Below are 12,345 nucleotides of genomic sequence, written 5' to 3' on the forward strand. Positions count from 1 at the left end.
ACTGCCATGGATCCCACATTTTATCTTTATAAAAATAAATTATATATGATACCATCATCTACATTCAATATAATTCAATATATTTACTAAATACAACCATCTTACTTTTCGACTTTTGACTCACGTAACATAATTACATAGTTAAATTTTCCTTGTAATTTTTACATTCCCCATAATTTAACAATCGGCGAACGAAACGGCCCCTAAAGCCCTATTTCGATCGATGTATTCTTCGGATATTTCCGGGAAAATCCGAAGACTATGACCTATTTTATGTCTTTTGGATGTAAAGTCTTAACGAGTGTGGTTAGGAAATCATTTTTCCGGGTTAGGATTTTACGGGTGTAATTGGAAAAAAAATTTACGATCGAAATACTTGGTATTTTCGGGATTATGACCATTGAGTCCCACATTTTATCTCTATAAAAATAAATCATACATTATATTATCACCCACATTTCCATGTATTACAATATATTTACCAAACAATCTTAGTTTTTGACTTTTAACTCACTTAAAATGATTCCATAGTTAAATTTTCATCGTAATCTTTACATTCCCTGTAATTTAACGATCGGCGAACCAAACGGCTCCGGAAATGTGTGTATTTCATGTGTGTCGTCACCAAGCAGCACCATTCTATGCATATCATCCAGTTTGACATGAGTGTACAGTCCATTATATTTACTAAATACAATCATATTACTTTTCGACTTTTAACTTACATAAAATGATTTCACAGTTAAATTTTCTTTGTAATCTTCACATTCCCCGTAATTTAATAATCGGCGAACCAAACGGCCTCTAAGGCACTATTTGGATCGAAGTATTCTTCGGATATTTCCAAAAAAATTCGAAGATTATGACCTATTTTACATCGTTTGGATGTAAAGTCTTAATGAATGTGGTTAGGAAATCATTTTTCCGGGTTAGGATTTTACAGGTGTAGTTGGGAAAGTCCTTACGGTTGAAACACTTGGTAATCTCGGATTATGACTGTGAATCCCACATTTTATCTCTATAAAAATAAATCATATATTATATTATCGTCCACATTCCATGTAATCTAATATATTTACGAAACAATCTTACTTTCGACTTTTAACTCACCTAAAATGATTCCATAATTAAATTTTCTTTGTAATTTTCACATTCCTTGTAATTTAACAATCGGCGAACCAAACGGCCCCTAAAGGAAATGTGAGTATTTCATGTGTGTCATCACCAAGTGACATCCTTCTATAGATGTCATCCAGCTTGACATGGGCGTGCGGTCCATTAATATTTATATATATGTGTTGGTGGGAATTGATACTTATTGCCCCGCCATAGATCGTGAAAGCCTTATTACAACTTGATTTCCTTTGCATTTAATGATGACACAAAGGAATACTCCGGACAATCCACTGCTTTATGAGATCTTGATTCATGAATTCCAAATGCCAGGGTATATATATATATATATATGCAGGCGCGGAGCCAATGTTATGGCAGGGGGGCAATTGCCCCTGAACTTTGATTTTTTTCAATTTTATCCCAAAATTATGAGTTTTTTTTTATATAAAATTAGTATTTTGTCCCCCTGAAATTTAAATTTTTTAAATTTTACCCCAAAAGTATGAGTTTGCCCCCCTGAATGGAAATCTTAGCCTCGCCCCTGTATATATGTGTGAAGCACCACCGCCTGATCATTCGATTCACATGTCCCGAACCAAGTTCAAACGGAGTCATAATGAAGATATGCATCGCATATATGGAATTAACTTCGAATACATCTGGTTGAGGTTTCAAGTCATTCAGAGGGGAAAAAAGAAAAGTGGATATTTCATGTCGTGTAAAGATGGATACACATATATGATATATAATTTGTCCACCTCTTTCTAATTCTCTTTTGATATTTTGAATATTACAACAAATATGGAACCTCTGTCACATCTCTTTGGGCCCTAAAGCCGTGCCGTCTGTTCTTTAATGACAAATGCGTATGGGGTTGTATGCAGAGATATAAGTGGTGAAGTTTGAAATATGTCGAAGTTGGTGGCCATAATGGCCATTGGGCTGTTACGTTCCACTAGGCCAAACATGTTGAGATCATGTCTCTAGGCAGAAACTAATTTAGTCGGTCAGTAGAAGCTTTTACAACTTGTGTGGAACTAAGCTGAATGAATATACGAGAGATCATAACGAAAAAACCTTTAACTATTTCACTTAAAATTAAGGTTAAACTGACCGGTGAATGTGTTAGCATGTAATAATGTCTCATTAGCATGCATGATATAGTAGAAGGGTGTCATTGCGGGTTAGTTATTGTCTGTTTCACATCCTATCTAACATGTGTCGATGTCAACTTGACATGAAATAATATCCGACCTTTTGCTTATAGTGAAGAATTGAAATAAGTGATTATCAGAAGGGGTTTGATGCTAGCTATAAGATGCAGGACACAGCTGCGAGAGTCGGCATTAAGGAAGATTTATCTGAAAAAGGTACTAAACCATAATGTCAAACTAAATCAGAACATACTCGGCCGGTCCCGTATTATACAAGGAAAAAAAAATCGCGAACATAGACATATTCTTGTTCGATTCAGATGGGCATGATTAACGACGGGACGAGAGAGGGGCCGGGGAGAAAAAGAGGAGCTTGGTTGTTGTTGTTGTAGGATGTCGTAATTTAGCCCTATCAATTGTAGCCCAATTATATGCGCCAGCTGATTGTAAAGGGCACTGAAGGGAAGATAGAAAGAAAATGAACCCATCAAGCATTTGACTACCCAGAAATATAATTTATGGACCAAATACATCGTTCCCATTAATCTTTAGTAGTGCTACCGCGGTACGGGGACCCTAATAATTTCAACTTGTGGACAAACAGAAACATATTAGAAAAGAACGAGCTCGACGTAAATTAGTAGGTATTTTACTAGGGTAGATTTTCATCATTAAGACTTAGGCTCATTTGCTTTCATTAACCGAAAATGTATCAAATAATGAATTATCTTGAAATTATCTAATATAATCTATACTATCTATTTAAGGGAGATTCGTGTTTTGTAACCTCCACTCATTAAAATACAAACAATAAATATGATAAAATTACTCAATCACCAATTTAAAAAGAAATCACTCAGTTAAAAAAATTGATCATTATATAAAATAGAATCAGGTATGATTTTGGTTCTTGAAAGATACCGTTACCTTGGGTTTGGTCCCTCAAAAATTTTTGCCATGATTTTCGTCCCTCAATCACCATTCCGTTAGATGTTTTAGTCCTACCGTCTTATTGCGCGTGCCAACCGTGACGGAAATCTCACGTGGCAGATGAGTTGGATTTAACTCCGTTAACCACTCCTAAATTGCCAAAAACGACGCCGTTTGTCTTCCTTGAAAACTCTCTCTCTCTCTCTCTCTCTCTCTCTCTCTCCCTCTCTCTCTCTCTCTCTCTCTCTCTCTCTCTCTCTGATTCAGGGCAAGGGCTAACTTACCATGAACTCGTAAACGAGGGCCTTGAAATCATTGCCTCTGCCATCGATCCCTAAACAGGCTGTGAGTACTTTGACGAAATAGCGGTGTCGGATGTTTCTCAGGGCCTCACACTCAGCCAAGAAGCTCTCGATTGCTCCCCTCTTCGACATGTTCAGAACTTTTACCGCAACAATCATTTGGTCCTCCCCCACCCCTCCCCTGCATGATCTCCGGCAATGGCCTCCGCCTGCGTCAACAACATCGGCATGTCGCCGGATAACTTCCCCGCCCCGTCTTACCCCACTTACGGCTGGCTCAGCCAAACCCGCCTCTCTTTCACCCCTAACGACGACTACTCCATGTCCTTTACCACCACATTCCAGAGGCAACCCCCGTCTCCTCCTCAGCAGCAGTCGAGGGACACCAGCCTCACCTCTCACCAGCCTCCGGATCCGGATCCAGAGCCGTCCGGCGGGGACTTCGAGTTCTGCCTTGAAGATCCGGTGGCAATGCTGCCCGCTGACGAGCTCTTCTCCAACGGGAAATTCGTGCCGCTCCAGGTGTCACTGCTAAAGCCCTCTATTAGGGTCGTGACCTCGATGAAGGTCAGCTCACCGGATCTGGCGAAGAGGCACAAAAGTATCGATATGTTCGCCATGGATCTCTACTCTCCTCTCCCAAAGCTCCGAGGTGTTCCAGCCGGTTGAGGGAGCTCCTAGGCCTAAAGAAGCAGTCTCAGAAGCAAATGCCAAGGCCCCCGCCGAGTCCACTGCGTCTTGTAGGAACTCGACGTCGTCTTCATCTTCGAACCCGAAATCCTTCAAGAATTTCCTCAACAGAGGCTCCAACGCCTCGAGCTCCTCGGATTCCTCCCTCAACATGCCCCTCCTCAGGGACTTGGATTTTGATTTCGTCATGATCTACTCCCGCTTGTCGTTGTCCTCTTCATCTTTCGGAAGCCACGAGCACGAAGAAGTGTTCTGAAGCTGTTCGAAAAAGACAAACGGTGTCGTTTTTGGCAATTTGGCGGTGGTTAACGGAGTTAAATCCAACTCATTCGCCACGTGAGATTTTCGTCACGGTTGGCACGCGCAAGTAGACAGCGAGACTAAAATATCTAACGGAATGGTGATTGAAGGGTGAAAACCATGGCAAAAATTTTTTCGGGATCAAACCCTTGATTCTAGTATCTTTCAAGGACCAAAACCATATCTAACTCTATAAAATACTCTCTCTCATTCTTTCCATAATTTTCTCCGACTGCCAACAGTTCTCTCAGTTCACGTCTCTTTCACATGTCACGTCTCTATCTTACATTAAATTTTTTTCTCTCTCCTTTCTAATAACTTAAACACCATGCAAAATCCCTTTTATTTATTTTTTTTTGTAATTTTTAGTATTATTTGCAATGAAATTGATACCTAAAAATTTGTGTGAGCACGGATAACGAAAAATAATTTACGTAACATCTCACTTAGGTATCTACAATTTTCAATATAGAATTATTTTTATTCCGCGCTTAGCATGAGTCATGCTCTAATATACTCTTATTAAGGGAGAGTTTTATTTTTATAACTGTCAGATAATTTCCATATTAGGATATTATAAACAAATTACATGTTTCTTATCTCTATAAATCCGATCATTAAAAAATTGAAAAATCTCCAACCACTTTCTCACAAAGATCGATAACTCTAAACATCAAGCATAATAACAACTCTTACCCGAAATCCAAAATTGCTCCAAATTTTCAAAAAAGAAAAAAAAATCCCATGATTAATCATTATTTTATAATATCCACGCATAGTGTAGGTTAGAAGTCCTGATAATTAAGAGGTGATTTATAAAGATGATATATGATTTTCAAAATGAAAAAAAAGACATTTTTGATCGTACAAGTTTAACATTCAGTCAGTTTTTATATTATAATTTTTGAAAGTGCTGAATCATTCTTATATGTTTATTCCATAAAATACTTTCGATTCGTTCCATAATCGGCCGTAACGAAGCTGTGACTTGGACTTGATTGCCGTCAATTTTGATCATGTAACAATTTCTTATCCGTTGAAATTTAAAAAAAAATAAACAAATAAAAATAAAATAAAATATTTATAAAAATAAAAAGGGAAGGGGACTAGATTCCGACCACCCCTCCCTCCCGGCGACCTCGGGAGGGAGGGAGGGGTGGCGGAAGGGGGGAGCACCCCTCCCCCAATCGGAGCCGCCTTCCTCTCCCTCATTCTATTTTCTTTAATAACTTATTTTATTTTTATTTGTTTTTGTTTTTGTTATTTTATTTTATTTTTCTTTTAAATTTTAAATTTCAACCAATAAGAAATTGCCACGTGATCAAAATTGATAAGGTCAAGTACACATCAACAGTTCTGTTACGGCCGATTATGGAACGCGTAAGATGAGCGGAACTTAATTAAGCAGTAATTAAATTAAAATGGCAAGTCTAGACAAGTTAGAGTACCGATAGGGCGTGCGAGATATAGGCTCGCATGTAACAGAACCCCCGAATTCGAAACCTCGGGTTTCGCAGACCATATGCCTTAGCAATTAGGTGTACCCCGTACCCCTAGACCCGGGTAACTTGCCGGCCCTCGACTTTCGGGTCGTAAAATGGCAAGTGACGACTCGTTCTCACGTGCGTCCGTCGCGCTTTCCCGGGAAGGTGGACACTCCCAAACTGCGTTGCATAGGCACGCGCACGCGTGTCCCGACGAGATGAAATTTGGGTGCGCACATACAGTATAAAGATATAGACCTGATTCGGTACTTTTAAAACTTATAAAATTAAAATTGACTAAATATTAAATTTATAGGACAAAATATATATTTTCCCTTTATAAAATCACAGGGGCTGCGGCCTCGCTCTGGCCTCAAACCTACCTACTCCTCCTTTCTCACATTTCATTAGGTGAATGAAACACAACACTGACTGCCATTAACACAATATTTCGACAGAGACACGTATAGGAGGGTCTCTATCACATGTAGTGAGTGTATGAATATATAGATCCGGCATTAGCAATATTACAAGATTTGGTCGATCAGATAGTGTCTTAGATCCTGCTGATTAATTTTAATCAGTTGTTATAACATTACTACCCATCACGACAGGGGCGAAACATATCCAACATTAGTATTACACACACATACACACATATATATAGCTAGACACGACATGGCGCGGTTGAACAAATACTACTCGTTCTCTTGCCCCATTGCTTTCATTCGGATCTATATATAATTGTTGGGGAGAGAGTGATTGCATGTCATTTGCCCAAAGACTCCTGCAATCTTCTCATTCATCAACTATTGGTATGCTCAAAAGCTTTCACAACTTTCACCATAAACAATATTATTTCTTTTAAAATTATTATTATCATCATCATCTTTATTATTACTCCCACAAAAAAATGTTGTTTCTTTTAAATTAATATCATCATCATCATCATTAATTTTGTTGTTGTAGTTGTTATTGTTTGGGATAAAAATAGTAATAATATTAATAGGATAAAATAATAGGGACAAGAAATAATAATAATAACTTTCACTAATTTTACCAATTCACCAAATGGGATAATTGCTAGGAAAAAATGTTATAATAAACTAAATGGCATGGACAAGAACAATAATGACAAAATTAATTATTAACCAAATTATGAATTTTTTCTATTTACAAAACTCAAATTCGAAATATCACTTACGGAAAACATGTGCCAAACTACTTGAATCAACTCATGTTGGTTACATCTTTCACTAAATTGGATAATTGCTAGGGAGAAAGACGACGAAGATGATGATGATGATTATTATTATTATTATTATTATTATTATTATATACAAAAAATTTCAGAATTTTTACAAAATGGGTAATTGTTAAGAAGAAAAATAATAATCATAATCGTTATATATATAAAATGTTTTCACAATTTTCACCAAATGGAATAATTGATGATGGGATAATAATAATATATCACAAGCTACATGAGATAAAAGAGTAAATTCTATACTCATAAACTAATTAATATTTTTTGATGATCAAGTTAAGTAATAAAAAATGCTTTTTTCTTGGTAAATAACAGTTCCGCGCTATGTGTGGGTGTAATAGCTAGTATAAATATAATGGCGTTGTTGATCGAATATTAAACACCAATGCAATGATCTTAGAGCACCCGGGAAGACTACTCCGACATGGTGAACTTTAAAGATGAGTAGCAGATCATGCGCGCATTTTAAGGTACAATACGTAACCAAGTACAATGTCTAATTAGGATCACGTGGCCATTTAGGTTTCAAGGAAACTTATTTTGTTTTCTTCCTCCCTCGTGTCCCATTTCGACCCAACTCGAAGTGATCCAGGTGTAAGAGCTTGGGCCCGTGTCGTCATGGTATTCTTGCTCAGATCCCTCACTAGGATTATAGAGAGAAATACATAACATTGCCATTCTTTTCACTATTAACTTAGCTCACGGTTTACCGGGTTATAATATGAATTTATGTATGAAATTATACACCATTGGAAAAAAAAAATTTTAAAAAAAAAGTTTCGGTGCAAATTCAATGCTCTTGACTTGATATTACGAGATTTTGAGTTCAATTACCGGCGAAATTTCTCGTACTTTTTTTTATTTTCCCGCTTTCCCTATGGCCTTCCTGGTAATAGGAAGAAAACAATACAAAAAATAGAAAGAAAATGAAAAACACGGACGCACACTAATGGCATAATTCATCAATTGCCATGCCTTATTTAAGGGGAGAAATTGCAGTTCTCTTTTTATTTCCTCACTTCCCCTATTTATGTAGTGCTAGAACTATGGCCTTCCTTGTAATAAGAAGAAAACAATAAAATAAATAGAAAAAAAAAACACGTGCACCCACTAGATATAAATTACTTATCATGTATTATCAAAAGAATGTATAGCGTAGTAACGTAAACCCTCATCTGGTAATCGAAAGGTTCCAAATTCGATATCGAGTACGACTACTCGTACCCCATTATTAACTATTTGAATTTTATTTGATTACACTAAACCTATATACCTCCCTTGTAATAAATAAATAAATAAATAAAATTACTTGTCATGCCTTATATTATTTGAGGGGGTAAATTGGACAGAAAGTAGAGTATGAACTATGAAGCTTCCTCTTTTCTTTTCTTCTTTTTTTTTTTCCTTTTTTTTCCCTGGTACATTCCTACTTAATGACGTAATATGGAAAATAGATATATTTTCCAAGTGAAGTATGGAAGATTGAGACATACATCTGGAAGATTGAGACATACATCCACGCTTCTGGAGAAGAAGAAGAAGAAGATCCATATCCGCGCTTCTCCAATTTTACGCGTAGGGAAGGGATATCAACTTCGGTCTTCTTCTTCGGTAAAGAGTTCATTTCTTGGACGGGTCTCTGGTATTATTAATTTAATTCCACTCCTCCGAAAGTCCAAATTTCTTTTTTCCCCTTTTTGATGGAGAAAGTCCTAAGGTATTGATTTGTTCATAATCTCGCACAATAATTATTGACGTCCCCGAACCAACTATGAAACTTCTTCCTTCAACATTTATATAGAAATTACCCCGGCAAAAAAAAAAAACAAAATCTATATAGAAATTAACAACAAAATATAAACATTGAATGGCAACCCGTTTTACGAGGAGAATCCCGAAACAGCCGGTTCTGTAATTAATTAGTTTCATTATTCTCTTTTATCCGGAGAATTTTATTCTTTGACTTGAGCGGACTCAAACTAGATCAATCGAAACTCGTTAGTCTTCTGAACACCAGAATATACTCCGAAAAAAATGATTTCATTATTATTTGAGTTATTTATTTACCAGAGTAAACATGCATCACATTTCCCGTTGAGGTACTTTAGAATATTATTATTGTATATAATGAAGTATTTTTCGATGTGTACTCTAGTAATCAGAAGTTCAAAAAGTCACGATTAATCTCATTTGAGTCACGTCGGTCCATTATGAGGTAAAATTCACCCAATATGATTTTTTTTTTCGGTGTGTACCTTGGTATCCAAAAGCCCAATGGGTTCTGACTAATCCAGTCGGGAGATCGAGCATTAAAGGTTATTCTCCCTCCCAACAAGTGCGCTTCCCGGGGTTCGAACATGTATTCTCCTCCTTACAGAGGTGAGTTGCTTACTACTCAACCAACACTTTTGTAGGTACCCAATATGAATTTTTTCTATTCACAATACTTGAACTTAAGACCTTACTTAAAAAGAAATAAGCGCCAAACCGTTTGAATCAATTCTTGTTGGTTATAACAAAGTATTTTCAGTCTACAATATAGAGACCATAAGGTAGTGTAATCCCAAAAAAAATTGTATTTTTTTAATAAGGTAGACCCATGAGCATAATTCATTAGAAAGCTTAATAGAAGGAAATATTAGTTTCACGGATGATAATCGAATTTGAAATCTTTTAATTTTTAAGTAAGAGCGTGTATCACTGCATTATATCATTTTTTCCGAAAAAAAATTGAGTTTGCATGTTGTCGATAGATTATATTGATCTGGTCCATTTTTAATTTGCGTCTGACCTTTGAGGCTCGCATAGTCGCAGAAAATAATAAACTTTCATATAAGCATATATAGTTTTGTGGAAATGATGCTTAACGTGCTCGAATATAATTATGTATATATGTATGTATATAAGTATATGATGTTGGATTTGAAACCCTCGTCATTCGTCAACTGGTCCCATAATGAATCCCAAACTAAGACCACAAATTTATACCACGCCATTGTCAATTTTTAGGTAGCTTTGTCAGCAGCCATTGATTCATCGACTATGTTGCCTAAAAACTACTAGCCGGAGTACCTATTAAGTCAGTCCCGATAAGAATCAATCAAACCTCGGATTTATTGAATATGCGCACCGCAAACTGGGTGACCGAAAATAGTAATTTCCACTTGACGTATAATTGATGAGGGTGGCCTTCCTTTTCGTTTGCACCGCAAAAATGGGATTCTCTTTGTTGCATCATGCATGTGCTCTCATGCTGAAGACAAATACTTAAAAGCGTAAAGATATTTGCTTTGACATAAAGATTAATGTACGTAATTCCACCATAGTTGTCTTTTTTTCCGGACTATAAATATGAATCTATTTCACCCAAAAGAAATTAAAAGAATATAATTTTACAAAGTGAAAACATAAGATCCTATTTATTTTATCCCTCCCTCCCTCGTATGCTGGAAATTAATTATTGATTAATTAAGTATCTGAATTTTGTGGGAATAAGAATAATCATATCAAAACATCTTCCTATTTTACTATAGTCATTATTGCGAAGCAACTCGAATCAATAATATAATTGACAATTTGAAGAATAATTGAGAGAGAATTATGTATTCGACGTCATAGCTAGAATATAATGAGAGGCTCCAATTTATAGGATGGAGCTCGAAGATAAAATAGAAAGTATATCAATTGACTCAATCAAAATTCTATCTAAAATATACAGGAAATCAACCTAAATATAACGTGAAACGCATGTATCACTAACAAAAGTAATACTCAAGAAAATCAGAAGTATTACAAAGCCGAATTCATTTTGCTTAATCTTCTTATTCAACTTTTCTTGTAAGTTTTGTCAATATTGAAAATATAAAAGATGCTTTCTCTCACTATCTTTCACGAGATATATCTAATAATCACACTCTTCGATCAATATATGGGAGCTGATGTATACTTCTTAAAATATATATATATATATATAAGTGAAGGAAATGAACGTATTCGATCCATGCATAAATCAAGAAATCGGAACTGTTTTTTATCATTAAACTAACCCCATAATTAGTTGAAAATTACTCAGCTAAATTGAATCGACCTCATGAGAACTCTTGTAATTAAATACATGGATATCATTTAGGGTCCCATCTACGCACTGCTCCAACATGTTTCTCACAATACCCAAATTGAATGGTATTTCAATCCCCACAAGAAAAAATATATATAGCCGAGTAAAGACAAGCTGGAATTAGTTGGATTAAAATAAGTAGGGAAAAAAAACGGGGGGAATTTCTTCCTCATGGGTACCTTTCGAAGAACGGGAAGAAAAGCAAAAGCCGTGTAGGGTATGATCTTTTTCTTTTTTGGAAATTAATATTATTGAATATATATTATCATTATGTTCACGGGTTGAATTGTGTCAGCATCTTACGTCTCGGGGGTGACGTCACTCAAGCTACGGCTGGTAAGCCTGGTATGACCAAAAGAGAAAATATAAATTATAAAATAAAAAATGTAGGCCCAAAAAAAAATTATAGAATATAAAATACAAACCACGAAGTAGGAAAACAAATTAAGAAAACATTCATATTGAGTCTTTTACCGTATCTGAGATGCTTTTACCGTAAGACAAACGCTTGCCTCGATTATTTGATATCTGAAAATTCAATGAGTTCCGACTAATTTAAATAAAAATTAAGTCGGTGAACTAAAAAGTAAAACTCTCATAATCTTTATTTATTTATTTATTTATTTTGTGTGAAACATTATCGTGGATTTTTTTATTTGTAAAATTCAAATTTAAGATCTTATTTAATAATCGAATTACCTAAACCAACCCACGTTAGTTGCAGTGGAGAGCCTTAAGGTACCATATCCATCGAGTATGATAAAATTTTCATGTTGATAAAATACGTATTATAAATAGTCAGTATTTTCAAATTCTTCCGAAACAGTCTCTTCGCCTTTAAAGCACAACCAGTATAAAAATATATGTGTATATACCAATGTGGATCGGTTCAAGCTGTTAAGCGCTTGTTTCGTTTAAGCAAGGTCTCGGATTTGAGTTCTTGTGAATGCGAAAAATTCATGCTCGGAAATTTTACTCTTGAGCG

General features: G+C 35.7%; 1 protein-coding gene across 1 annotated transcript; it reads left to right on the forward strand.

The window, feature by feature from the left end:
- Nucleotides 1-3,700: 3,700 nt before the first annotated feature.
- On the forward strand, nt 3,701-4,448 carry LOC116204167. Its single transcript, XM_031536242.1, has 2 exons — nt 3,701-4,069; nt 4,164-4,448. The coding sequence occupies exons 1-2, from the start codon at nt 3,701-3,703 to the stop codon at nt 4,446-4,448; spliced, it is 654 nt and encodes a 217-aa protein (XP_031392102.1).
- Nucleotides 4,449-12,345: the final 7,897 nt, after the last annotated feature.

The sequence above is a fragment of the Punica granatum genome, chromosome 4 (genome assembly GCF_007655135.1).
Source record: "Punica granatum isolate Tunisia-2019 chromosome 4, ASM765513v2, whole genome shotgun sequence".
Classification (NCBI taxonomy): Eukaryota; Viridiplantae; Streptophyta; class Magnoliopsida; order Myrtales; family Lythraceae; genus Punica; species Punica granatum.